General features: G+C 41.9%; 2 protein-coding genes and 1 non-coding gene across 5 annotated transcripts; 1 reads left to right on the top strand and 2 right to left on the bottom strand.

Annotated features, from left to right (window-relative positions):
- The first annotated feature begins 14,916 nt into the window (after positions 1-14,916).
- LOC115764430 lies at positions 14,917-16,934 on the top strand. 2 transcript variants are annotated; one of them, XM_030707431.1, is made up of 2 exons: positions 14,917-15,383; positions 15,445-16,934. In XM_030707431.1, exons 1-2 carry the CDS (start codon positions 14,979-14,981, stop codon positions 16,384-16,386), a joined length of 1,347 nt encoding a protein of 448 aa, XP_030563291.1. In that variant the 5' UTR covers positions 14,917-14,978; the 3' UTR covers positions 16,387-16,934. The 2 variants fall into 2 exon arrangements, with proteins under 2 accessions (XP_030563291.1, XP_030563292.1); XM_030707432.1 differs by having other exon boundaries at positions 15,448-16,933.
- Positions 16,935-19,989: 3,055 nt separating this feature from the next.
- Positions 19,990-20,061, bottom strand: Trnap-agg. Its single transcript has one exon. It is a non-coding gene; the product is annotated as a tRNA-Pro (tRNA).
- A 157-nt stretch (positions 20,062-20,218) lies between these two features.
- Positions 20,219-20,826, bottom strand: LOC115764387. 2 transcript variants are annotated; one of them, XM_030707355.1, is made up of 2 exons: positions 20,713-20,826; positions 20,219-20,648 (listed from the first exon to the last, which is right to left on the bottom strand). In XM_030707355.1, the coding sequence occupies exon 2, from the start codon at positions 20,643-20,645 to the stop codon at positions 20,325-20,327; it is 321 nt and encodes a 106-aa protein (XP_030563215.1). In that variant the 5' UTR covers positions 20,646-20,648; positions 20,713-20,826; the 3' UTR covers positions 20,219-20,324. The 2 variants fall into 2 exon arrangements, with proteins under 2 accessions (XP_030563215.1, XP_030563214.1); XM_030707354.1 differs by having other exon boundaries at positions 20,219-20,656; positions 20,713-20,823.
- Positions 20,827-27,830: the final 7,004 nt, after the last annotated feature.

Below are 27,830 nucleotides of genomic sequence, written 5' to 3'. Positions count from 1 at the left end.
AATGCAATCCAAGAGTATTCAATATACAACAGCATTCCTAAATGCTTACTCCGCCATATTTTGGATAAATTTACGAACAATAAACAAAAGATAGCGTAGTATCATATTTCTAGAGGATCAACTGCTGCCTTGCGATTTCTGCTCAGACTCCCTCAGCTCCCAAGTGACCGCGAGTCTAAATGACGCGTGAAAAGAATATTCAATTATGTTTGCTATTCCCTGTCCCCCATAATTGGTATTAATTACAGCTTCGAAATTAACCGCAATTTGTGGCAAAATCCGAAGCACCTTGCTGCCATGTTATGCCTTCGCCCAGTTGCAGCTAAAGTCAATATCTCCGAGGGGATTGCACACCGCAGACAATTACAAATTGAAATTAACTTTGCGGTTTTGGTTTGCTTGTATCCGAGCCAGAAGAAAGGGTATATACACTATGTAAAACGGTTAGGATAAGTTTCCTAGTAAACAGATTGATTAAACCTAAACTTCTTTGCCGTTTCTATCCTGAACATTATATGAGAATCGAATAGTAAGGCGCGAATGCGTTATATCTACGTTTCAGTGTAGAAGGAAATGTAAAAAAAAGTGTACAAATGCAACCAATTGCAAATATTCTAATAAGCTCCTGACACGTTTACTAGGTATGTCGTCGTCAAATCTCTTCATTACAGCACTTAAATTCTAGTATATATTCACGAGCTTATTTCTGCATCGTATAACGAAACCAAACAATAAACAATGGTAATTGCATCGTCCCGAAGGGTTTCATAATTTCATTTATTATGCGCAATTAAACAAGTGTGCAGCAAAGAGAAAACTCATGTTAGTGATATGGACAACAAAGCGGTCATGTTTTAAATAATATTAATAGACCCATTGAACGTTAACAACATAGCCGACTGCAGAGCCAATGAAGCGATTTATTCCACACCAAAGCAAACAATATCCACTTACCACAACTACGAATGCTTTACTCTAGAGAATGCTTGAGTAGCAGATACCCTACGCGAATAGGCGCATGCGACTGGGTTGTCTCGGCTGTGAAATATTTATAAAGATTTTGCTTCTTGTGTTTCGTTGTATTGAATCGATAGGGCTTAAGCGATTTTATCTAAATATTAACGAAAAATTCAATCATAGTACTTATAATCAAGTTTCTTACATCGCAAACTGAGCTGTCTATGAGGTCCAATGTACAAATAAAAAGATAAATTCACTATAAGGTATTTCAAGAATTGTGCAATATAAACGCAAGACTGCTATGAATTAATCAAAAATTGGCGAAAGTTTGTGGCCGGCAAACTCTCAATGTGCTACACGTCTAGACGGTGCCCCTCGCCCCCTCTCGGCCAGGCAAAACTACGTCCTGAATTGAATTTGCAGGGTTTGATTTTAGTTTTTGGCTAGGCTCAAGGGGCTCTAGCGCTGTCCTGGAAGAGCGCGTAAACGGAATTGACTCACGCACCGGTCAACGGAACGAAACGAAACGGAACGGAACAGAACACTTGTGGCAACAACAACAGTGTTATAAAACAATACAAAATGCTTACAAAATGCTGTCAGCTTCCACATCCGAGCGCTCTGCCCCCAACCACTGTTGGGTGGTCGTAAATTATTATGATTATTGGCAAAGGAGTGAATGTGCAAGAGCAACAAGAATGCGCTGTGGTGGGGGCTTGGGCTGCGGAGTGGAATATGAAGAGGAAGAGGGGCATGCAGCAGGCAGCGACCAATCGGTAACTTGTTAGTGGGCACAAGATGCCTCTTAGAGACGGAAGCAGGCAACTGTGAAAGGGAAGGGACCAAGAGAGTGGCAGAAGGCAACGATTGAGGCTGTGTGCCCGTAAATAATGCCGCAAAACGTGCAGCACGATCGTGAACTTGGCAGAGGCAACTGACAACTGGCAACTGGTAAACTGGGAAAGATCGAAGCCAAGCACCACCAGCACATGGCAATTGGAGGATGCGACTACGACTACAACATTGACTGAGTATGGGGGCTGGGGCAATTCGCGTAAAATTATAAATGACTTTTGGGTAGGCGTTGCCCAATATCGAAGCGAATGAAGCAGCCGCAGCAATACGAGGAGGCGTTGGAGGCATTCATTAGACTCAGAGCGAGAGATGCTGGCGAGGATTGTGCCGATGAGGTCGTCTGCATGGCGGGCGGGGTAAGCGGGTTCCCTGCATTGCAAATATTAATTCGTGAGGATGATATCTGGCAGAAAGTTACTTAATTTTTTTTTTTGTGCTTGTGTTTTTGTTTTGTTTTGTATGGCAGCTTTCGTTTGTTGCGATTTGAATTGTGAACGCCGGGGCCGACTTCATTAGCGCCTGGCAAATTTAACACCTCCTCGCAACGACGATGACGATGACGACGCCGACGTGATGTGGCTATTGGATTACAGACGCGTTCGTCGTGGAAGTCCAGCTTCGATGTCGACTCGGCTGTGGACATGCTGGACGCGATCCTCGTCTCATTCGCCGAGTCGTTCCCCTGATAATGATCATCAACGCCTTATTTAACGCCATTTAGGCAGCTGGATGCCCAAACTCCAAATCCAACCAGTGCCGAGTCTCAGTTCTAGCCCCAAACCCAGCGTTCGCTTTTGTTGTAGTTGTTGTTGTTGTTGTGACCGCTGGCGTTTGTGTAAGCGATGCCAGTGGTGCAGAGGGCGAGGGGGCCCAGCTGTGACCGGGTGGCTGGCTGCCAGACAATGAAATGTAATGGCAATACGTGCATTTATTTATAACGGATTTTATTTAGCCAGAGCCGCAATGCATCTGCAACATTGGCAACATGCAGCTAAAGTCTTCACTTCACTCGAAGTCCAAGTCCAGTTCCGAATACCTGGGCCCTGGGATGCGTTTAGTAACATGTATGTGTGTGTGTGTGTGTGTGTGTGAGTGTGTGTGTGTGTGTGTGTTGCAGTTACCCTCCTTACTTGTTAGCATTTTGTGGGCGTTTGTTGCTACACCGGCGCAGCTCGTACTTTATTATTTTAGCATTTGTGCCCATCGCGGTCTTTAGGAACCGTCTGCCTGAAACTGGCTTTAAATTTATTTTGTACTAAACGGCCAGAAACGTGATGAACGCATTTTGTGCGCCTCTCAAGCGGTTCTGCATCTTATTATACCCTGTACAAACTCTAAGTGGGTAGACTGGTGTGACAAAATAAAGTTGTGCTCGGCAGTGGAAGTAACCAGATTAGGAATTATATCAAAAAGAAAGAGAATAGCGGAAAACCCCAAAACTCGGTGAAATAAGAAAACATAACGATTTTGAAGGACGATGAAAAGAAAATCATGTAGCTTCATTAGCTAATCTTCATATTTTTATTATTTGTAAAAATATATACATGCATATATACGTACTATCAATATTTGAGTATGATATTAAGTACGTCTGTCCCCATTAAGGTATTGATACGCAGGATTTTTAGCTACCCTGTAGGCAGACAGGGTAAACCCGAGTTGAGCACCTTTATTTCTTTGATATTTGTTTTTTGTTGTTTTGGTTTTTCTTTCTTTTTGCTTGCGGCTCAAGAGGAAATACTTTATGGGCATTGATAATTTGGGCCATAATGTGCAGTGAAATTGACTCGCTTAGCGTTTGCTAATTTATGTGACCGGCTTGGGCAACAATAACGTTGCAACAAAGGCGATGTTGCAACCAAAATGCGCTTGTGGGAAAGCAATGTTGATGATTTTGGGCGCCTTTGCATTTCATAAGTATTCACCTGGCCGTTGTTGCCCGCACAGCTACATAATTGGCATTAGGTGTTTGGCAATGGGCCAACTTGGCCAGCAGTCAAGCAGTTAGACATTTAACCAGTTGGCTGGCCACACTGCCATAAGCCAAACAATTTGTCATTGTCATTCGCGTGCAACGCGGCGCATGCGCAATTTCCATACAATTACCATAATTTCACTGCCGCCTTTAAGAATTTTAATAAACACTTTGCCCAGTAGCTGCGCCGCGCAGACAGCTGAAGAGTCAGCCAACCTCAACTGGCAGACTTTATGTTTAATGATCGCTCCTGGCGATGACTTTGACACTGCATCTAACAACTGCCGCAAACGCTTCAAGATGACGCTACAAAACTTGGCTCCGATTTGTTGCAGCATTTTCTGACATATTCAATTGCAGTATGACTACTGCTGCTGCTGGCGGCAATCGAGTTTGTGTAGCGGAAAAAAGAAATATAAACAAGTAAGAGGTTCTAGTCGGGAGCTCTCGACTAGGGGATACCCAGAACCCTCTTCTTCCAACATCAAATGCATATATATATTCTATTTTAGAAGCTATATGTCAAGTTTGGTGACTCTAGTTCTTATTTTTTACCAAAATTGCCAAAAAAAAAAGGATATCGATATCGATTTTTATCGATTGCTTGGAAACGGAGTAAGTTATCGATTATCGGAAACAAACTCGATCTGCGCGGGAACTAGGAGCATCTACATCTAATTTCAATTTTTTAGCTCTTATAGGTTCTGAGATCCTTGCGTTCATACATACGGACGGGCAGACAGACGGACATGGCTAGATCGACTCAGCTATTTATGCTGATCAAGAATATATATACTTTATGGGGTCGAAGTTGCTTCCTTCTGCCTGTTACATACATTTGGCTTTCGCAAAAATACAATATACCCTTACACCCATTTTTAATGAGTTCAGGGTATAAAAAGCCAAACTTCGTGAAAATCGGATGAGATTTGGCCGAGATATGGGGGTGGTAAATTTTGACCCATGTCTATATACGAATCTTGGGGTAAGATTCGGACATGCATTCCGACTAAAAAATCGGTGTTCAGATTTGAATGCCAGATTAATCTAGAGGGAAAACCATGAAGAAAAAGCCAAGCTTCGTGAGAAGCGGATGAGATTTAAACTAGTTAAGGGGGTGGTAATTTTTGACCCATGTCTATATACGAATCTTGGGGTAAGATTTGGACATGAATTTCGACCAAAAAATCCGTGTCGAGATTTGAATGCCAGATTAATCTAGAGGGAAAACCATGAAGAAAAAGCCAAACTTCGTGAAAATCGGATGAGATTTGGCCGAGATATGGGGGTCATTTTTGACCCATGTCTATATACGAATCTTGGGGTAAGATTTGGACATGAATTTCGACCAAAAAATCGGTGTCAAGATTTGAATGCCACATTAATCTAGAGGGAAAACCATGAAGAAAAATCCAAACTTCGTGGAAATCTGATGAGATTTGACCGAGTTATGGGGTTGGTAAATGTTGACCCATGTCTATGAATTTCGACCAAAAAATCAGTGTCGAGATTTGAATGCCACATTAATCTAGAGGGAAAACCATGAAGAAAAAGCCAAACTTCGTGAAAATCGGATGAGATTTGGCCGAGATATGGGGGTGGTCATTTTTGACCCATGTCTATATACGAATCTTGGGGTAAGATTCGGACATGCATTTCGACTAAAAAATCGGTGCTCAGATTTGAATGCCAGATTAATCTAGAGGGAAAACCATGAGGACAAAGCCAAACTTCTTGAAAATCGGATGAGATTTGGCCGAGATATGGGGGTGGTAATTGTTGACCCATGTCTATATATGAATCTTGGGGTAAGATTTGGACATGAATTTCGACCAAAAAATCGGTGTCGAGATTTGAATGCCACATTAATCTAGAGGGAAAACCATGAAGAAAAATCCAAACTTCGTGAGAAGCGGATGAGATTTGAACGAGTTATGGGGGTGGTAATTTTTGACCCATGTCTATATACGAATCTTGGGGTAAGATTTGGACATGAATTTCGACCAAAAAATCGGTGTCGAGATTTGAATGCCACATTAATCTAGAGGGAAAACCATGAAGAAAAAGGCAAACTTCTTGAAAATCGGATGAGATTTGGCCGAGTTATGGGGGTGGTCATTTTTGACACATGTCTATATACGAATCTTGGGGTAAGATTTGGACATGAATTTCGACCAAAAAATCGGTGTCGAGATTTGAATGCCACATTAATCTAGAGGGAAAACCACGAAGAAAAAGGCAAACTTCTTGAAAATCGGATGAGATTTGGCCGAGTTATGGGGGTGGTCATTTTTGACACATGTCTATATACGAATCTTGGGGTAAGATTTGGACATGAATTTCGACCAAAAAATCGGTGTCGAGATTTGAATGCCACATTAATCTAGAGGGAAAACCATGAAGAAAAATCCAAACTTCGTGGAAATCTGATGAGATTTGACCGAGTTATGGGGGTGGTAATTGTTGACCCATGTCTATATACGAATTTTGGGGTAAGATTTGGACATGAATTTCGACCAAAAAATCGGTGTCGAGATTTGAATGCCACATTAATCTAGAGGGAAAACCATGAAGAAAAATCCAAACTTCGTGGAAATCTGATGAGATTTGACCGAGATATAGGGGTGGTCATTTTTGACCCATGTCAATGTACGAATCTTGGGGTAAGATTTGGACATGCATTTCGACTAAAAAATCGGTGTTCAGATTTGAATGCCACATTAATCTAGAGGGAACACCATGAAGAAAAATCCAAACTTCGTGGAAATCTGATGAGATTTGACCGAGTTATGGGGGTGGTAATTGTTGACCCATGTCTATATACGAATTTTGGGGTAAGATTTGGACATGAATTTCGACCAAAAAATCGGTGTTGAGATTTGAATGCCACATTAATCTAGAGGGAAAACCATGAAGAAAAATCCAAACTTCGTGGAAATCTGATGAGATTTGACCGAGATATGGGGGTGGTCATTTTTGACCCATGTCCATGTACGAATCTTGGGGTAAGATTTGGACATGAATTTCGACAAAAAAATCGGTGTCGAGATTTGAATGCCAGATTAATCTAGAGGGTAAACCATGAAGAAAACGCCAAACTTCGTGAAAATCGGATGAGATTTGGCCGAGATATGGGGGTGGTCATTTTTGACCCATGTTTATATACGAATCTTGGGGTAAGATTTGGACATGAATTTCGACCAAAAAATCGGTGTCTAGATTTGAATGCCACATTAATCTAGAGGGAAAACCATGAAGAAATATCCAAACTTCATGGAAATCTGATGTGATTTGACCGAGTTATGGGGGTGGTCATTTTTGACCCATGTCTATATACGAATTTTGGGGTAAGATTTGGACATGAATTTCGACCAAAAAATCGGTGTCGAGATTTGAATGCCACATTAATCTAGAGGGAAAACCATGAAGAAAAATCCAAACTTCGTGGAAATCTGATGAGATTTGACCGAGTTATGGGGTTGGTAATTGTTGACCCATGTCCATGTACGAATCTTGGGGTAAGATTTGGACATGCATTTCGACTAAAAAATCGGTGTTCAGATTTGAATGCCAGATTAATCTAGAGGGAAAACCATGAAGAAAAATCCAAACTTCGTGAGAAGCGGATGAGATTTGAACAAGTTATGGGGGTGGTAATTTTTGACCCATGTCTATATACGAATCTTGGGGTAAGTTTTGGACATGAATTTCGACCAAAAAATCGGTGTCGAGATTTGAATGCCACATTAATCTAGAGGGAATGCCATGAAGAAAAAGACAAACTTCGTGAAAATCGGATGAGACTTGGCCGAGATATGGGGTGGTCATTTTTGACCCATGTCTATATACGAATCTTGGGGTAAGATTTGGACATGAATTTCGACCAAAAAATCGGTGTCGAGATTTGAATGCCACATTAATCTAGAGGGAAAACCATGAAGAAAAATCCAAACTTCGTGGAAATCTGATGAGATTTGACCGAGATATGGGGGTGGTCATTTTTGACCCATGTCAATGTACGAATCTTGGGGTAAGATTTGGACATGCATTTCGACTAAAAAATCGGTGTTCAGATTTGAATGCCACATTAATCTAGAGGGAAAACCATGAAGAAAAATCCAAACTTCGTGGAAATCTGATGAGATTTGACCGAGTTATGGGGGTGGTAATTGTTGACCCATGTCTATATACGAATTTTGGGGTAAGATTTGGACATGAATTTCGACCAAAAAATCGGTGTTGAGATTTGAATGCCACATTAATCTAGAGGGAAAACCATGAAGAAAAATCCAAACTTCGTGGAAATCTGATGAGATTTGACCGAGATATGGGGGTGGTCATTTTTGACCCATGTCCATGTACGAATCTTGGGGTAAGATTTGGACATGAATTTCGACCAAAAAATCGGTGTCTAGATTTGAATGCCACATTAATCTAGAGGGAAAACCATGAAGAAATATCCAAACTTCATGGAAATCTGATGTGATTTGACCGAGTTATGGGGGTGGTCATTTTTGACCCATGTCTATATACGAATTTTGGGGTAAGATTTGGACATGAATTTCGACTAAAAAATCGGTGTCGAGATTTGAATGCCACATTAATCTAGAGGGAAAACCATGAAGAAAAATCCAAACTTCGTGGAAATCTGATGAGATTTGACCGAGTTATGGGGTTGGTAATTGTTGACCCATGTCCATGTACGAATCTTGGGGTAAGATTTGGACATGCATTTCGACTAAAAAATCGGTGTTCAGATTTGAATGCCAGATTAATCTAGAGGGAAAACCATGAAGAAAAATCCAAACTTCGTGAGAAGCGGATGAGATTTGAACAAGTTATGGGGGTGGTAATTTTTGACCCATGTCTATATACGAATCTTGGGGTAAGTTTTGGACATGAATTTCGACCAAAAAATCGGTGTCGAGATTTGAATGCCACATTAATCTAGAGGGAATGCAATGAAGAAAAAGACAAACTTCGTGAAAATCGGATGAGACTTGGCCGAGATATGGGGTGGTCATTTTTGACCCATGTCTATATACGAATCTTGGGGTAAGATTTGGACATGAATTTCGACCAAAAAATCGGTGTCGAGATTTGAATGCCACATTAATCTAGAGGGAAAACCATGAAGAAAAATCCAAACTTCGTGGAAATCTGATGAGATTTGACCGAGATATGGGGGTGGTCATTTTTGACCCATGTCTATATACGAATTTTGGGGTAAGATTTGGACATGAATTTCGACCAAAAAATCGGTGTCGAGATTTGAATGCCAGATTAATCTAGAGGGAAAACCATGAAGAAAAGGCCAAACTTCGTGAAAATCGGATGAGACTTGGCCGAGATATGGGGGTGGTCATTTTTGACCCATGTCTATTTACGAATCGTGGGGTAAGATTTGGACATGAATTTCGACCAAAAAATCAGTGTCGAAATTTGAATGCCAGATGAATCAAGAGGGAAAACCATGAAGAAAAAGCCAAGCTTCGTGAAAATCGGATGAGATTTGACCGAGTTATGGGGGTGGTAATTGTTGACCCATGTCTATATACGAATATTGGGGTAAGTTTTGGACATGAATTTCGAACAAAAAATCGGTGTCGAGATTTGAATTCCACATTAATCTAGAGGGAAAACCATGAAGAAAAATCCAAACTTCGTGGATATCTGATGAGATTTGACCGAGTTATGGGGTTGGTAATTGTTGACCCATGTCTATATACGAATTTTGGGGTAAGATTTGGACATGAATTTCGACCAAAAAATCGGTGTCGAGATTTGAATGCCACATTAATCTAGAGGGAAAACCATGAAGAAAAATCCAAACTTTGTGAAAATCGGATGAGATTTGACCGAGATATGGGGGTGGTAATTGTTGACCCATGTCTATATACGAATATTGGGGTAAGATTTGGACATGAATTTCGACCAAAATATCGGTGTCGAGATTTGAATGCCACATTAATCTAGAGGGAAAACCATGAAGAAAAATCCAAACTTCGTGGAAATCTGATGAGATTTGACCGAGTTATGGGGGTGGTAATTGTTGACCCATGTCTGTATACGAATTTTGGGGTAAGATTTGGACATGAATTTCGACCAAAACATCGATGTCGAGATTTGAATGCCAGATTAATCTAGAGGGAAAACCATGAAGAAAAATCCAAACTTTGTGAAAATCGGATGAGATTTGACCGAGATATGGGGGTGGTCATTTTTGACCCATGTCTATATACGAATATTGGGGTAAGATTTGGACATGAATTTCGACCAAAAAATCGGTGTCGAGATTTGAATGTCACATTAATCTAGAGGGAAAACCATGAAGAAAAATCCAAACTTCGTGGAAATCTGATGAGATTTGACCGAGCTATGGGGGTGGTAATTGTTGACCCATGTCTATATACGAATTTTGGGGTAAGATTTGGACATGAATTTCGACCAAAAAATCGGTGTCGAGATTTGAATGCCACATTAATCTAGAGGGAAAACCATGAAGAAAAATCCAAACTTCGTGGAAATTTGATGAGATTTGACAGAGTTATGGGGGTGGTAATTGTTGACCCATGTCTATATACGAATTTTCGGGTAAGATTTGGACATGAATTTCGACCAAAAAATCGGTGTCGAGATTTGAATGCCACATTAATCTAGAGGGAAAACCATGAAGAAAAAGCCAAACTTCGTGAAAATCGGATGAGATTTGAACGAGATATGGGGGTGGTCATTTTTGACCCATGTCTATATACGAATCTTGGGGTAAGATTTGGGCATGAATTTCGACTAAAAAATCGGTGTCGAGATTTGAATGCCACATTAATCTAGAGGGAAAACCATGAAGAAAAAGCCAAACTTCGTGAAAATCGGATGAGATTTGAACGAGTTATGGGGGTGGTAATTGTTGACCCATGTCTATATACGAATCTTGGGGTAAGATTTGGACATGAATTTCGACCAAAAAATCGGTGTCGAGATTTGAATGCCAGATTAATCTAGAGGGACAACCATGAAGAAAAGGCCAAACTTCGTGGAAATTTGATGAGATTTGACAGAGTTATGGGGGTGGTAATTGTTGACCCATGTCTATATACGAATTTTCGGGTAAGATTTGGACATGAATTTCGACCAAAAAATCGGTGTCGAGATTTGAATGCCACATTAATCTAGAGGGAAAACCATGAAGAAAAAGCCAAACTTCGTGAAAATCGGATGAGATTTGAACGAGATATGGGGGTGGTCATTTTTGACCCATGTCTATATACGAATCTTGGGGTAAGATTTGGGCATGAATTTCGACTAAAAAATTGGTGTCGAGATTTGAATGCCACATTAATCTAGAGGGAAAACCATGAAGAAAAAGCCAAACTTCGTGAAAATCGGATGAGATTTGAACGAGTTATGGGGGTGGTAATTGTTGACCCATGTCTATATACGAATCTTGGGGTAAGATTTGGACATGAATTTCGACCAAAAAATCGGTGTCGAGATTTGAATGCCAGATTAATCTAGAGGGACAACCATGAAGAAAAGGCCAAACTTCGTGAAAATCGGATAAGATTTGAACGAGTTATGGGGGTGGTAATTGTTGTCCCATGTCTATATTCGAATTTTGGGGTAAGATTTGGACATGAATTTCGACCAAAAAATCGGTGTCAAGATTTGAATGCCACATTAATCTAGAGGGAAAACCATGAAGAAAAAGCCAAACTTCGTGAAAATCGGATGAGATTTGGCCGAGATATGGGGGTAGTCATTTTTGACCCATGTCTATATACGAATCTTGGGGTAAGATTTGGACATGCATTTCGACTAAATAATCGGTGTTCAGATTTGAATGCTAGATCAATCTAGAGGGAAAACCGTGAAGAAAAATCGATCTGCGCGGGAGCTAGGAGCATCTACATCTAAAGTTTCTAGCTCTTATAGGTTCTGAGATCCTTGCGTTCATACATACGGACGGACGGACGGACAGACAGACCGACATGGCTAGATCGACTCAGCTATTTATGCTGATCAAGAATATATATACTTTATGGGGTCGGAGTTGCTTCCTTCTGCTTGTTACATAAATTTGGCTTTCGCACAAATACAATATACCCTTATACCCATTTTTAATGGGTTCAGGGTATAAAAACCAGTGACAAACTACTAAAAGCTATGCTTTTGCACAATTTATGATTCATACGCATAGCTAGAGGAGGGTTAACTTTTAGAATTTTAGTAATAATAATTATTCAGGCCAAGTTTGAATCCGAACGAACGAAACAATTTTCAACAATTTTTCATGCTTGCGAGTGGAATTGGCAAAGCCTCGTCATAATGTTCACGTGCATCACATAACTTTTTAGTGGAAATCAAAAGTATAGTATACACCTAGGCCCAGGTAATGTGGTAAAAAATGTTGAGAAGTCGGAATTTGAAAGGCAAATATAACGTCAATATGTATTTACCAAATTACGCATACCACAGGATAGACGATTGAACGGCTTGATGGCTGCCATGCTGCGTCTCACGACATCTACAACTCCATTGCCACTTACTCCATATTCAGCTTTGGTCTTAGCAGTTAGCATTTTGGAGAGCAGTTAAAACGTGCAGTAAATAAGTTGGCCACATTTTGGAAGCCAGCCAAAAAAAACCTCGCGCTTGCGACTCACTTTCACCAGGCAGCATAAAGCGTCGTCATCTGCGTTGTCGTCTGTGCCACTGACTTGACTACGATAACCCACACGAAGCTGGTGGCGGGGGAGCTTGCGGCACATCGTTGGCCTGGTGTTAAGTGTAAAAAGCCATAAACATGTTTTTGCAGATACACATTGCAGCCAGGGGTCCATTGCACGCATGCCACACTAGGATGTCGATGCCAAAACCAACATGAAAAAATCCACTATCTTTGCCAAGCCGAAGATAAAATACCCTTCTAGACATATAGCTTGGAAGTGCCTTTATTTTGAGTCTTTATTTCCGTTCGATTGTTTTGGTAGGAGCTACATAAAATATTACCCAGAGCAACAGCTTTCCATAAAAATACTCTTCCACCGATCCCCCCCATCGAACTGTACTATGCTGTCGGCTGATATTTATAAGATATGGTTCTCATGGTAAAGCACTCAAATGCCAATTTTGCCCAAGATGTTTTCAAAAACAAAAACGTCCGACAGCTAGAAGACATTGTGATCCGATTCGGCCAATTCCCATGTATGTACTGCCTGCAATAGAAAAACGATAGCTTTAAGAGGTTAGGGAATATGTATATATGTATATACTTTATGCGGTCGGTGACGTCTTCTTCGATGCGTTACAAGACTGGTGACAAAATTAGAATAGCCTCTCGAAGGGTATAACAGCAACTGCAACAATGGCTTGCCATAAAATTTTGAGCATATGATAGCACCTAGCAAGTCCAAGACAGACTCTTGAAACGTTGCCTGTTGTTGTGGCTGATGTTGTTGCTGTTGTTGTTGTTGTTGCTGTTGTTGCTTATGCCATAAACACTTCATCGACACTTAACCGAGTGCGTCGACGACCACATGTCCCCTTAGCCTCCGATCAGATCCTGCTTTGAGGGTGTGATACATCAAACATGGGCTGCAAACAACGTTTATTGTGGCTGGAGCAGCCCGAAACAGAGAACGTATTGGCGTTCGAATTGCGAACGCTCGGCTCGGATCGGCTCGCCTGCTACACTTTCCTTGGCCAAGTTGCGGAAGCAACATTTAATTGACTTGGCGTGTTAAGCGCTGCATACCAGCACATAACAGCAATCAACCGACAAACAACTTGTGGGACGTGCGAGGATGACGACGACGACGACGACACACTTTGGGCACTTAGTGGCAACGCTTAATGCACGATGGAGCTTGGGGATGAGGATCGAGTGCAGCAGTAGCAGCAATCGCGACTCCAACTGCAACTGGCATTCAAACAATGCCAAGTAGCCTCATAGTTTATTGAGCGCAGCTGATTGAGCGCGCAATGCGGCCCGGCAGCTCGTCAGGCGCTGAGACAGATGCAGTAAAGTCTCACTGCCCATTAGCGCTGTCACTTGGCGAGGCGGCGCATATCATTTACAAATGCTGCGACATGCACCGAACATCAAAACAGAACAGCGAGCCGGACGGTACACAACTGACAATGCCAGTGGCAGTGGCTGTGGCTATGGCAGTGGCATAACGACGATTACCATCGCACCGAGCAGACACGGACACATCGAGGTCAGCAGCGATGCCGGCAGCGACGACCAAATTGCCGATGCCAGCCTTGGACGCATTTCAATAAAAATTACGCTTTGTAAGCTTTAAGCGGCAGAATCAATTAGCACAACGCCTGCCTTGCCAAGCTGGTTTCAGCCGTGCTCTCCCTGTGCAACTCCCTTTGAGCTGTCTTGTTCTTGTCCTTGCCCGATCATATAAATATATGGATCATCATCATCGTCAGCGTTGTGCCTTTACGCTAGCGGCATTGCGCCGCAAACACAACGGCACGAGAGTCAGAGAAGTCCCATTCAGCTAATTCTATCAGGATACCTATCCAGGCGTGACCAACAAAAGCCAAGGCTTGACTGGCATATAAAATGTACACAGTTTTTGCACACCATTCTAGCAATCTTTCTTTATGTGTAAAAGTATTTGTACTGATTGACTGATTGATTGGTGACGCACAGCTCAAACCTTAAGAAGCAGCAAAGAATCGGAAATATTCACTGTAGTTGCCTTTGCCTGTGATAGAAGCGCACGCTAAGACGAGTTTTAGGGCATATTTAATGAATACGTGTTTCAGTGAGTTTTTGGAAATTGCACCCGCAACTATGGATGATTGGCGAAAATCGGTTCCATAAAAACTTTTTTATTTAACAACTTCAAAATGTTGTTTCAAAAGTGTTTCGAAAAATCAATTTGAGAGGTGTTTTACATTTTTCTCAAAATTTAACCCTTCTTGCCAGAAAATTAAGCTCAAAGGTTGTTCGCCTAAGGCTTTAATTTTCGCCGGATCTGCAAACAAGTGAAAAAAATGTTTGTAGACATATAAAAGCAAACATTGCTATACAAAATACGCACTTATTCAAGCTGATTTTTTTTTGGGGCTCAGTTGAATTCATTTCTTGTTGACATTTTAAACAAACATCAAACAATAAGGTAGAATATATATATATTTATATTTATTAACTTTTTGTGAACCTGCAATGCGTAAGCAAGGCAAAAGTATGCTTAATGGTGGATACACAAGCAACACCGCCAAGACCATTATTTCCAATGGTTATGTCAAAGAAAAAGTTGGCAGCAGTGTTGATAGTTTTAATAGAGAAAACAGTCAAGCTCTTGTTCAAATGCAACAAATCAATGGGCAGTACTATAATCCACGGAACGTAACTTGCGTCGACGGTGTTGCACAATCTGTGACGCCCGATGTGGGCGACAATGTGCCACATGCGTCATGGCGCTGCCACAAGCATCGTGCAAACCTTTCAAGACTGAAGCTGCCCTTCGCTCAAAAGCCAAAGAAACAGCAACTGCAGCCGCTGCAGCCACATCGACAGGAACAGGCTCATAACAATCGACGTCAGCAACAGCAGCAGCAGCAGCGCCAGGTAAATATCCACTGATGGTCACAATAGATGTCCCTTTTATTCTATGTGCTCATCCTCTAAGAAGGGGCCACTGCCGGGCGCTGCAAATCAGTGGTATGCGCTCAGCAATCGTGTCCATAAGCACGGCACGACCATCGAGATGTTGTACACTGGTCTAACCGTGCCGCAGCCAAGGGAGCAGCTCGACGTGCGTGCCATACCGGGTGTCACACACGTGACCATGGAGTTGCCGGCAGGGGTGTTGCCCAACATCAGAAATAGTACTCCAGACATGCCGTCCCTGATAAACGCCATGAATTTCTTTAGGTGCCCCGAGCGTCATCCACCCACTCCCGGCATGGGGCCCAGCACGACCATTCAGGTCATACCCAAGGACAACAACAACAACATTAACACAACCAATATAGACAGCATTGAGGTGATGCCGTTGAGCTGTGCTCGGGCTGCACCCTTGAAGCGCAGCTCATTGAATGTGGGCTTTCAGAGCTACAGCTTGATGCAGCTAGAAGTCGATGAGGGCCAGTCCCAGGAGCCGGGCAGATTGGTCATGGATGCGGAAATATCGCCAACGTATATGCTCACCACACATCAGCAGCTGCGCCTGCAGGCGGCCATCATGCAGGAGAATGTGCCGCTGGCCGATGCCCTGCTGCCCATCGTGGAGGATTTGTATGAGGAGCACGAGCAGCTAGATCGTGCTGGGCTCCAACTGTTGCCAGCTCCAACACCACTGCCGTATGGCACCATGCGGTTTCATTACGGCCAGCCGTCAAGTATGGCCAGCTCAAAGCCTGTCGCCTTGCCGAAAGCAAGTCCGGCTCAGCTGCCGGATGCTGTGAGCCAACAGAGCCAGGATGCGGGCCAAAGACGAGCCATACCGGAAAGTGGCACCGTCGATTATGATTACGTTAATGGCACTATAATGGCACTAGACCCGTTTGGAAACTATCAACCAATGCTGTTTTCGGATTGGTGTAAGACAAAGAGCAACAGCAGCAAATAGCCGAATCATCGTTTAACTGATTGATACAACTGAAGAACTTTCCTAGTTTAACTAAACCGTCTTCACAAATTGGAATTATCACACAAATGAATGTATATTACAAGAAAGAAAACAAATTATAGTTAGTACGATATAGGTAGTTAAAACTCAATATTACAGTCGATACGGTCGTAAACAAACACTAAATTTGAATATTGTTCTAAAAAAAACCAAAAAAAAAAAAAAAAAAACAAATAGAAATTTGTAGAAACGAGCATCCACTAACATAAGCATTCAAGTGAAATCTGTCGGCGAGGAAGAACTGCAACAATTACATCCACATTTATTTATTTTTTCGAAATTCATAGCAGTTTTAACTATAAATATCCCCAAGGAATACGCATATGAACTTTGAAGAGAAAAATCATTGCATGTTTTGTGAAAACCGTCGGAGTTTTTTATGCATTTTGGAAGTCGAAGTCAATGAAACCTTTCATTCCTTATCAAACGATAAGGTGTTATTACAAATGTTTATATGTGTATGTAAATTTATTTTACTTATCTGTTAAAAGTTTTTTATGTTGCTATAAAGATACATTTTTCAACAAAAACATTTTGCATTCAATTCTTATAACCTTTAGTCATCGCATATATATATGTATATATATATATATATATATATGTATATGTATATATATCTATGTAAGGGAAATGTCCAACAGTGTATTAAATCTCAGGTGTGTCAAAGGAGCCGTACTTTCTCGTTTATATCCAGGCCTTACTATTCGATTCTCATACAATTTTCACAATAGAAACGTTTTATGTACCTAATGCATATTTAATATACATTAAAACTATATACTATACTAGCGGGTATCGCCCGGCCTTGCCCGTGGCACGTATAAAATAAATTTTCTCAAAGATCATTAAAAATGAGCTTCAATCCAATCGGACGATAAACAACAATATTATTTTAAATCACTAAAACACGCATTCATTAAGTTCCTTTGTAGAGCTTTGACAATAAGTTTGAAACAAATCGGATAAAACTTAAAACTTCACAAAAAAAAAATCTTAGAATCGCACTATTTACCAAGGATGCTTTGAAGCTGCGAAAAATGTGAAACACGTCTCAAATGATTTTTCATATAGATCCTTGGAAATGAATTTGAGCGCGAAACGTCACCCACCAAATCTTTGACCCCCATTTATACCAAGGAGGGATGGAGTTTTTCGCGATTTTCCTTCAGTCAGTCAGTCACTAATCAGTCAGTCAGTCAGTCAGGACAAACAGTTTTATATATAGAGATATATAAAATCAATAAAAAACTGTGTGTGTCAGAATCAGACTTTCCTGTAAAACCGACTAGCTCTGTAAAACGTATTGGTGGGATTACATGATAAGTGAACTTCTTGGTTAGGTTCATTTTTAATTACTTTATTCAATGGTAAATGAGCATAAAAATGGGAATAATAAACGTAAGAATATTTAAAAAAATAATAATTCCGAGACTTCAGCTGTAAACTGGAAATTACTCAGCCGAGAGCACGCACCGAGGTGCGAGCAGCAACAAAGGAGCAACTTCCCATTCCATTCCACCTGTGCAGAGAAAAGTGCGTGTGGCTTGCTTAATTAAAATTTAACGCAATATGCTTGACTCTGCCGGCAACCCGACCCGTTGCCAGTCGTCGGTTTGGCAAGGGCGACCCGCTAAGTTTTTGGAGTGTGCTCCGGCTGAATGCCCCCAACCAGCTTACTCGGCATCAAAGTATCTGCGATGTGAGTATCGCGACTTGGGTCGACCTGACGCTCTGGAGTTGCTGTTGCCACTGCAGCTCTGAGATTCGCGCCCCACTGGCATGCTGTAGTTTGTTCATGTTGAGGGTTTTGTCAAGAAATGAAAGCTTCGATGCTTGAAGGTTTAACGAACTCGTACGCTGGTACAACCCCAGCAGCGGGAACAGCAAAAGCAGAAACAGCAGGAGCAGAAACAGGAGCTGGAGCAGCATCAGCAGCAGTAGCAGCAGCAGCGCCAGAACAATTTTCAGCTCCAGGATCATAAACGTCAACGTTTTCGCCTTTGACGTTTGCAAAAAATTTCGTTGCCCTGCTGCAGCTGCTGTTGCAAGTGTAATTTTTACTTTCACCCCAGCAAATGCTGCTGCTGCTGCTGCTGCTGATGTTTGTGTTTTTGTTGTCCCATGTGTGCGCGCTGCAACACTTGTCCTGATGATGACATTCATGCCCAAGAGCTACTCTTAATGGAACACAGAAGCAAGCAGATAGACAAGCATCCAACGAAAAACGAGAAACGGAAAACGAGTAGCGAATGGGTGCACAGAGAGGGTGAATGTTGAAGGAAAGCAGCTAAAACCAGAGTCGATTCAGATTCAGATACACAAAGGCAACATACGGCCTGGCCTGGCCGTACATCTGAGGGCGGCCCACGCAATGGCAATGGGCCCGGCGCGTTTTGCTCGATTTGTCTATGCAACATCCTGCAACTGAATGCTATCAAATGATCATTCGATTGCGGCTGCAAATATTCAAACGTAATCAACAAATACTGGCAAAGCCACAAGACGTACAGCCCGCCCCTCGCCAGCAGTCAACTATGCCATGGTAAAATCTCAGTGCATTGCTCCCGCATGCCCCAAGTTGAGGCGCCGACCGCCGCTGCTGATGCTTAAGAAATTATGCACAAAGTGAAGGCGCACAAGTGCACAAAATAAAGCAGATGGCAATGATGTTGTTGACGATGTTGCAGGTGACCCATGCCCGAGTCCAAGTCGCAGCCCAAGTCCCTGTGCCAGCACCAGCCCCAGCCCCAGCCCCAGCCCCAGCCCCAGCCCACAGTCTTCAAAGTTGTCAAGGAAGCGGCATCAGCGCTGACTGCCTGCTGGGTTCCAGCCATTGTTGTTGCTGTTGTTGCTGTTGCTGCTGCATCAAGGATGCTAAAAACAATAGAAAGCACACACAATTATATGTGTACCTATGCACAAGTATATGTGTGTAGTTTGCTTTTTAAATAATTACGAAACATGCCAGCAACTCCCCCCGTCAAGTGCCTGGCGAACTCTCAGTTCTCATATTTTGCATAATTTGTTGCCAAGTGTTAAACGGTCAAATGCCAGAAGACCCACAACAATTTGCGCAACCCTCGCGCTCGTGTCCTGTGGCAAGTACTTTAACCCGTCTCCATATGCAAACGCATTATTCAGTATGGACTCATCACGAATGCTCTCCCCTTCTTTAACCTCCTTTAACCAACTTCTTTGTATTACCCCTCTGCCAAGCACTCGTTCTGCACGTCAAATCTACCTGCACATTGGACAATGCCGGCTTTTATCAGCACAAAAAAAAAAAAAACAAATCATTTGGTGACTAGCTTTAAAGCTGCGGGCGATATTTATTTTTTTTAAATTTATTTATGTATTAATGGATTCGTATGACAGCGCAAAACATTTTTAAAATTCAATTAACTTTTTAGATGATAAAATAATCATCACTTCCACTGACTAGATTTTCATTGAATATAAATCCATACAACGCCAAAAATGTTCAATTTACATAAAACGATACAAAGAAAATAAATAAAATAAATAAAAGAAGATACCAGACTTGGGCTCGTCCGGGATTTGAACCCGGGACCTCCCGCACCCTAAGCGGAAATCATACCCCTAGACCAACGAGCCAGTTGTTCAACTAATGCCAAGTTGCCGTCAAGAGCTGCCAAGCTGCAGAGCCTGTTCAACCATTTCAACCAATTCAACCAGTCTAAAAATAGACCCAAGCAAGCAGCCGCAATCGGCAAGACAGAAACAAACAAGTGAAAGTTGCTGATCAAACAAAAATACGTTTGCTTTATATTAATAAATTGATGGGCAACATTAAAAACGAATTAAATTATGCAACAGATCAGATCGCCCAATCAGAGACCCCATTCCCTTCGAATTGGCTATTTGCAGTGGTAGCCAACGGGCGGGCGTACCAACTTTTTGGCGGTAAGATCTATCTCGCGAGTGGTGTTGATGTTTTCGTCTTGATTATAGATATAGTATTCCACCTCGTCATCATCGCTGGACGAGATGGAATATAGATCCATTTCCATTTCCTGTGCTTGCTCACGCAATTCCAGCTGACGCATATCCAACAGCTCGGGCACGAACTCTTCGGGCTCCTGCTCCGTGCCCGTCAGACGACGCTGCCCGAACAGCTCCATGAAGCCACTCTTTGTGCGGCGCAGAAACTGCAGCACAACATCAGCCACCGAGGACATGGCCTGTTTATCTGCCAGGCGGAGCAGTAGCAGTATTTAGTAGTCAGCGCTGGCGTTCGCAACTTACCCAGGCACATACAAGTGCACAAAAAATCTGCTAGAGAATTGCGTTTGAATTTTTCCAGAGTTTCAAAGCTTCAAGAATAGCCAAACTAAAGCTTCGAGCCAATATTGAATTGATGCCAAGGGGCAAAATCCAAAGCCAACTCGGAAAAGTGAAAGCAACTTATTTAGAAGCTGACTAAATGAAAACGACACTTTAGCATGTGCATAGAGTCATCATATCCATACACATATATGTATCTATAGATACCACTCCCCCTCATTTCACTTCATTTCTCTTTCACTCTGCCCCTGTGTGTCTTCCTTTCTCCCCTAACTGTAGCATTCTCTGTTGCTTTGAGGGGGAAATTGCAATGCCTTTCATAAGCATAAGTATGCAATAGAAAAAAATTATTTCTGTTGTCGGCTAGTTACGACTGGCAGATACCTTGTAGCTGGTTATCTATTACAACATCTTCCTTGGGTCACTTTTATAAGAATTTTTGCTTTCAGACTAATAAAAAAAAAAAAAACTAGTAAAAATGCATATGATATGCTTTTCTGCTGTAACTATCAGAATATATTTATAATTAAAAAAAAAAAATGGCAAATGCGTTTGATTAGCTTTATTCTTGAAATCATTAAATGATTTATATTAACAAAAATAAATGTCAACCCAAATGCTAGATAGGGTCGTTCATCATGTCGGTCTGGCTAGCTCAACTAGACAAAACCCATTTCGCCTATTTGTAATGGGTACAGGATATACATAAAAAAAACAACTTACTTATGTCTGTACACACACCGACGTATACATTAGAGCTTAGGGAGAGCTGATATTTCAGCTGAGTGGCTCGATGAGAGCCTAAAGTGGGCGTGGGTGAGTGCTAAAAAGAGACACATGGCACTGTTGTTGCTGCTACTGCAGCATTTTGTAAGGGAACACAAAGCAACTGCCCAAGATAGAGCACACCATTCGCATCTATCTGAGCCAAAGAATCTAAGCATTAAGTCAACCAAATATGCAACCAGCTAGTGGCTTTTTATGTTGCCACATCACTCGCACAGAACGGAATGCTTTGCAAACTAGAAGCACCCTGCTTGTCTCGCTGCTGCTGCTGCTGGCTCTTTGTTGTCTGTGGCAGAGGAGCGGGGCTGTCATTGGCGCACTTGTTGACAATGCATCACGCATACGTCGCGTAGCCGCAGGGACATGATGACAGAAATAAACGGCTTGATAGCAAGATGCACCGACGCCAGTGTAGTGTAAGTCAATGCACCCAACAATAAGCGAAAGCGACTGACAACCGGGGTGGCATCTGCAATAGCCAACTATAAAACTGTGATGCATGAAGATTTTGCTACTCCTGCCGCTGTTGCTGCTGTTGCTGTCGGCAATTTGCCAGCTCTAATTAGCCACTGAGTCCTCGTTCTCGCTGTGTTGCCCCTCAAGATACAAATGTATATAGCATGACAATTGCGCGTTTCATTTAATTTGTAAATTAACGAGCAATTCTATCGGCAAGCAGATCACCCGCATTGCATTTCTCAGCTGACTCTGACGCTTTGCAGAAATGCAATTGATCACAAAAAAGCCACGCCGAACATTAAATACCCCTTCGAATAGCAAATTTAATGACGACAGATTTATCCTTTAGAGCTCACTCGTGCAGTCCGCTTATCGACTTAAAGAGACTGTTCCAGGCTTTTGGCCGAAACTGAAGCTGACTTACAGAGACACTTTTCTGGTAGTCTTACTAGGAGTCTATAGAATCTATGACAGTGTGTGGGCTAACCTTTTTCCTTAGGCGGTAACATGAGTTGTCCGGTTCTAAGACGGCTTATTAAGATCTCGTCAATAGTTACAGACCTTACCAATTGTACCAATTGTACATGTATTGCGCTACAGGAAAGGGCGTTAATTGTTATTAAATGATTCTTAAGAACTACATGATATGATCATATGTATTTATGGAGCAGAGAGTAGCTCCTCACTACCAAGTTTGCACAAGATATGTTATATTGAAAAACAAAAACAGTTTTCATACAAGCTATGTATTTGACTGATCACTATGACAGTTATATAATATTGAAGTCCGATCAGGCTAATTTCGACATATTTATCGCCTGATAACAAATAAACGTATATATGCAAAGTTTCATAATGATAGCTTTGAAGATGAATGATTAGTTCCCATAGAATATTGACTCGACTGTTGATGCTGATAAAGAATATGTATGCTTTATGGTTAAGTATCCTCTGCAATGCCTTTAAATGTGCCGGCTCTTTCACATTTATGAATCAAGACCTAACTCAAAACCTTGGTTCATCTTCTGTTTCGTCAATTAGTCAATAATAAATTAGTTTACTTACCATGTTTGATTATCACATGAAAATATTAATAGATTTATGTTACAAACAACAATTTCATGGCTTGTGTTCAGCTAATCCTTTTCCAACCAAACCGATTCAAGGTTCCGTCCAAGGTAAATAGAAACCGGTTGGCTCAGATTTACAGCTCTGAAAAAATATTTAAACTTACTTTAAATGACTATTATAGAGTGTTATCTATTTTTAATAAATTCAAATCCTAGCATTGAGCTTTTAGGCTTTCGGTCTTGGGACATGGAGTACGAAATGGAAACCAAAGGTTCTTCATATGCATTGCTTAGCTCTAATTGAGCATATACCCTTTGAAGTGCGCTGCGGCAGGGTATGTGTTATATGCGTGCGCCTGGGTTATAAATGAAAATTCAAATGTTAAAAGAGTCACAAAATGATTGCCAGTGTGTAAAGTGCACATATATTTCAATTGAAAACATAAAGCGCACAGGCCCGAGGGTTGCCTTTGGCATTGCCGACGCTTTCGTTGCAGTTGCAGCTGCATTTGGTATGCGGCGCATCCTCAGAATGCATGTGCATAAATATCACGATGATGACCATGACGCTGCTGATGATGATGACGATCAGCCGCTGGGGGCGCAGACTATAGAGTTGGAGTCGCGGCAGGCAGGCAACATCTTAAATATATTTTCTAATTACTTGTTCGCGCTCGCCTGATGCTATCAGGCTTGCCGCCTCGCCGCCTTGCCGCCTTGTTGCCTTGTTGCCTTGCCACAGCTTCAGCTCCATTTGCATGTTGCCGCGTTGCAACTTTAGTTGCGCAGAGGCGGGCAGGAGAGCTGGCCGCTTCGGTGTGGGGCAGACGTGGCCTGGGGTTGGCCTGAGTGCATTGGCGACACACAAATTGTAAATATGATAGAAGAACATGCTGTTGCTGCTGCTGCCTCGCGTTTTGTGAATAATTATTGCAATGCGTTTTCTCGTTTTTTTTCCTCCCTTTTTTTTCTCCTTATTTTTTTTTTGCTCTGCACGCATCTACTCGAACTTATTTATATATATAGCGTATATATGCAGAATTGTTAGCCCTTCTTCTTCTGCAAAAAAAAAAAAAAAACACTAAAAACACGCCAACTCTTCAGCCATTCGCGACTTTATGCTCATTCATGTTCTTATAGAACACGCCCCCTGTCTGCCAGCGTGTCTGTCTGTGCCGCACAGCCCTTTGGCATTTGTTGTCTGCGCTTTAAAGTAAACAATACCACATTTTGCTCGCTGGCAACTTTAACACATATCCGCATCCGCAGCTGCCAGGACGGACTCTTCAAGCAGTTACATTATTTGCATATGCGTTCAACATATTTTGCGGGTGTTTCTAATTAGCAGAAATCGGCGAAAGTCTTGAGCTACAACCGCAGGCTAATTGGCCAGTCTCTAGAAACCCAAGCGAACCACACTACCCCACCACCCCCTTCCTACTACACACTCACACACACACACACACTCACACACACACACACTCACACACACACACACTCACACACACACACACTCACACACACTGACACCAGGACCAGGAAGCTGTTGATGATTTTCCCATCGTGTATGTTTTTCACTTCACTTTCTTTTGCAATTTCACTCCATGAAAAATCAAGTGTGCGCCAGTCGACGTGAAGATACCCTGTAATCCTCTGCACTTTACTTCTGCTGCATGAAAATGAAGTTTGTTGAAAAGTTTGGAGCTTTGCTTTAAGGGGCCTTAACATATTAAAGCGCTTCAAGCTAGACACAAATATAAAGCGAAAACTAAATATTGGAATTGGAGATGGGCTTGCAATTCCGCGGGTCTCAAAAGAGCTGGGGTTTTGGCGGAATGGATATGGATTTTAAGATATGCAGAATTGCCGAAATTACTGCAAGTTCCGCTGTACGGAATTTTGGGCAGGATTTGGATGGACTGTATAGATTTAAAAAACGTTGGGATGGGGATGGGAATGGGAATGGGATGGGATAAAAAATGGCGGGACGCGATCGAACTTTCTCTCCCATGTTCATCTCTAATTGGAACCTCGGAAATTAGATTTATATAATTAACAGTAGAAAGCTATTATCACAATAATATAATCTGCTTTAGGAATACGCAAATGTTAGGAGAACGAAAGACATGCATCAACTGGTTCTTATCATGAATACATGTGCTAAAAAGAGATCGGCTATGCACTTTACTTCAACTTTATACAGGGTGTAGATAAAAAATCATATATGCTGTTGGGGTCGTCGGTTAGAGGCAACTGGTAAAACGGAAGAGACAAAAACAAAGTGTGGCAAACTAACGAGCACGCACACACACGCCCACACACGCGCACACACGCACATTTTAGCTGCATAAACATTGCCCTGGCTGCTTGAGTGCTTTTTGCTGCCAAATCTACCAGCTCTAGCATGGTTTGCACACAGCTTGCAGCTCCTGTTTGGCTTTTTCGTACGTAGCTTCCTTTCTTTTCCTTTTTTTTCTTTTTGTGCTTTGTAGGAAAGCGATTGTTGTTGACAATGCTTTTGGGGTCTCTGATGTTGCAATGGCATCATCAGTGGCAGCTTTAAGTGCATGCAATTGGTGGCAGGCAGCCGCAGGCTGTGGCCAGGAGTTAAGATTATCGGCTCAGGGCTTTAATTTCGATTCATAGCGGAGTTGCTTTGATTCAAGCTGAACTCCCGCTGTGCTTCGATTCAATGAACGAGTAGCTAAATTTAAACGCTAATTTGGCGACCTGCTGTGCCAACCAGAGCGCAGTGCTCCAACGTCTCAGTGGCCAAAACATTCGAGTTCTCAGAGACGTCTCAGGTTACTGCAACAGACAGACAGACAGACAGCCAGCCAGACAGAAAGACAGACGGACGTATCTAGAGACAAGGACAAATATAGTGAGAGAGACAGACCCAGAGATCAGGGGCAGCTACTCAAATTACCATTGAATTCTGTCTCCCTCTCGGCCTGCACTTCAACCTGTGCCATGCAGTCATAACTTGGTGGCATTATCATCGTCAAGTTGATTATGTTCTACACAATATTCCGTCTGCTGTCTGATCGGCTGCCCCTGCGGTCTGCGCTGTCCTTTATCTTGGCCAGAATCTTGCCAAACCACTGACATTATCATTTAGCTGGGTATCGCTTGTACCTGTACTAAAATAGGTAAAATTATTATGTATACAAAAACGTTGGCAAATTATTATTTTTTTAGTTCTCTTTTGGCCTGTTGCCAGCTTGGAGTTGTTTCTCTTGAGCGAAACAGCAGATGTAAGCCCCTGTCAGCTTCGACTATTACTTATTCCAATATATCCCATATAAAAATGTGTTTATAATCTGCGACTCTCACTATAAATTCTGCAACAGCCTTGGGTACAGAACATGAGCGTGATCTATAGTAAAGGCTTCTACATGGAAACTATTTCAAAAGGAAATGTTGCTTCGCATTACATATTTCGTAAAGTCTTGCAAATGTGTATGGTAAGCAATAGATGGCATCTTCAGACCGATTTAGTATCATATATCTTGGTCTGCCTGGTCTGTTTATGTAGCTTTATCTGTGTGTGGTCTATGTCTGTGTGTCAAATATCCTCCTTCTATGCGATTTTCATGGACTTAGGTAAACGCTTAAGACGCTTTTCTTTTTATACCCTGAACCCATTAAAATGGGTATAAGGGTATATTGTATTTGTGCAAAATCCAAATGTATGTAATAGGCAGAAGGAAGCATCTCCGACCACATAAAGTATATATTTTTGATCAGCATCAATAGCCGAGTCGATCTAGCCATGTCCGTCCGTCCGTATAAGAACGCAAGGATCTCAGAGCCTATAAGAGCTAGAGACTTGAAATTTTAGATATAGGTGCTCCTAGTGCCTGCGCAGATCCGTTTGTTTCCAATAATCGATAACTTACTCCGTTTCCCAGCAATCGATAAAAATCAATATCCATATCCTCTTTTTTGGGCAATTTTGGTAAATAATAAGAGCTAGAGTCACCAAACTTGGCATAAAGCTTCTAAAATAGATTATATATATGCACTTGATGTATGAAGAGGGTTCAGTGTATCGCCTAGTCGGGAGCTCCCGACTAGAACTGTTACTTGTTATATTTCATTTTATGTGTATTTGATTAAAGATTTTTAATTGTATTAAGAATAAAATATAACGATTCCCTCCTCTTCCTTTTCTCTCGTAGTTCTTCTCTTTTCATATATGGATCATGCTTGAGCCTATATACTTTGAGGAATGTGTTGTTATTGTTATTATTTTTTCATTTCTAAAATCAACTCAAGTTGGAGTGCTCTACTGAGAATCAATTCTACCTGCTGCATATACATAGCTTATATGCGTTTCCTTATACGATACGAAGGGATTAAGAAACTGAGGTAAATTCAATTCTTTCTACAGAGTATCAGCCAGCCAAGCATGTATTCGGCATTTTTGTATAGAGCATCGCATTGCTGTGCAACATTTTTATGGATTTTTTTTGCCAGCCCTGTTGTTTTCAATTTATGCTACGGCGAATATAAAAAGCTGCTATTAGAAAAACTAAAGCCCAGTAGCGGGCACTGTCTGGGGATTCGTGGCTGCCAACCAAAGACCCACTTAATTAGCAGCAATTAATCTCGCTTTGGGCGGGAGGGAGGTGTGGGTACGTGTTGGGGCAAATTCATAGGGACTTGGGACGGCATGTGTGCTCGCAGGCTGCCGCCGGCTGCTGATGGCTGCTGCTGGCGGCTGGGCGCTAAATGGAATGCGAGTGGCCGCTTCCAAGC

This window comes from Drosophila novamexicana, unplaced genomic scaffold (genome assembly GCF_003285875.2).
Source record: "Drosophila novamexicana strain 15010-1031.04,08,12 unplaced genomic scaffold, DnovRS2.1 tig00000820-arrow-pilon, whole genome shotgun sequence".
Taxonomy (NCBI): Eukaryota; Metazoa; Arthropoda; class Insecta; order Diptera; family Drosophilidae; genus Drosophila; species Drosophila novamexicana.
Note: the sequence above shows the minus strand (reverse complement) of the source record. Positions and strands in the feature narration are given on the sequence as shown.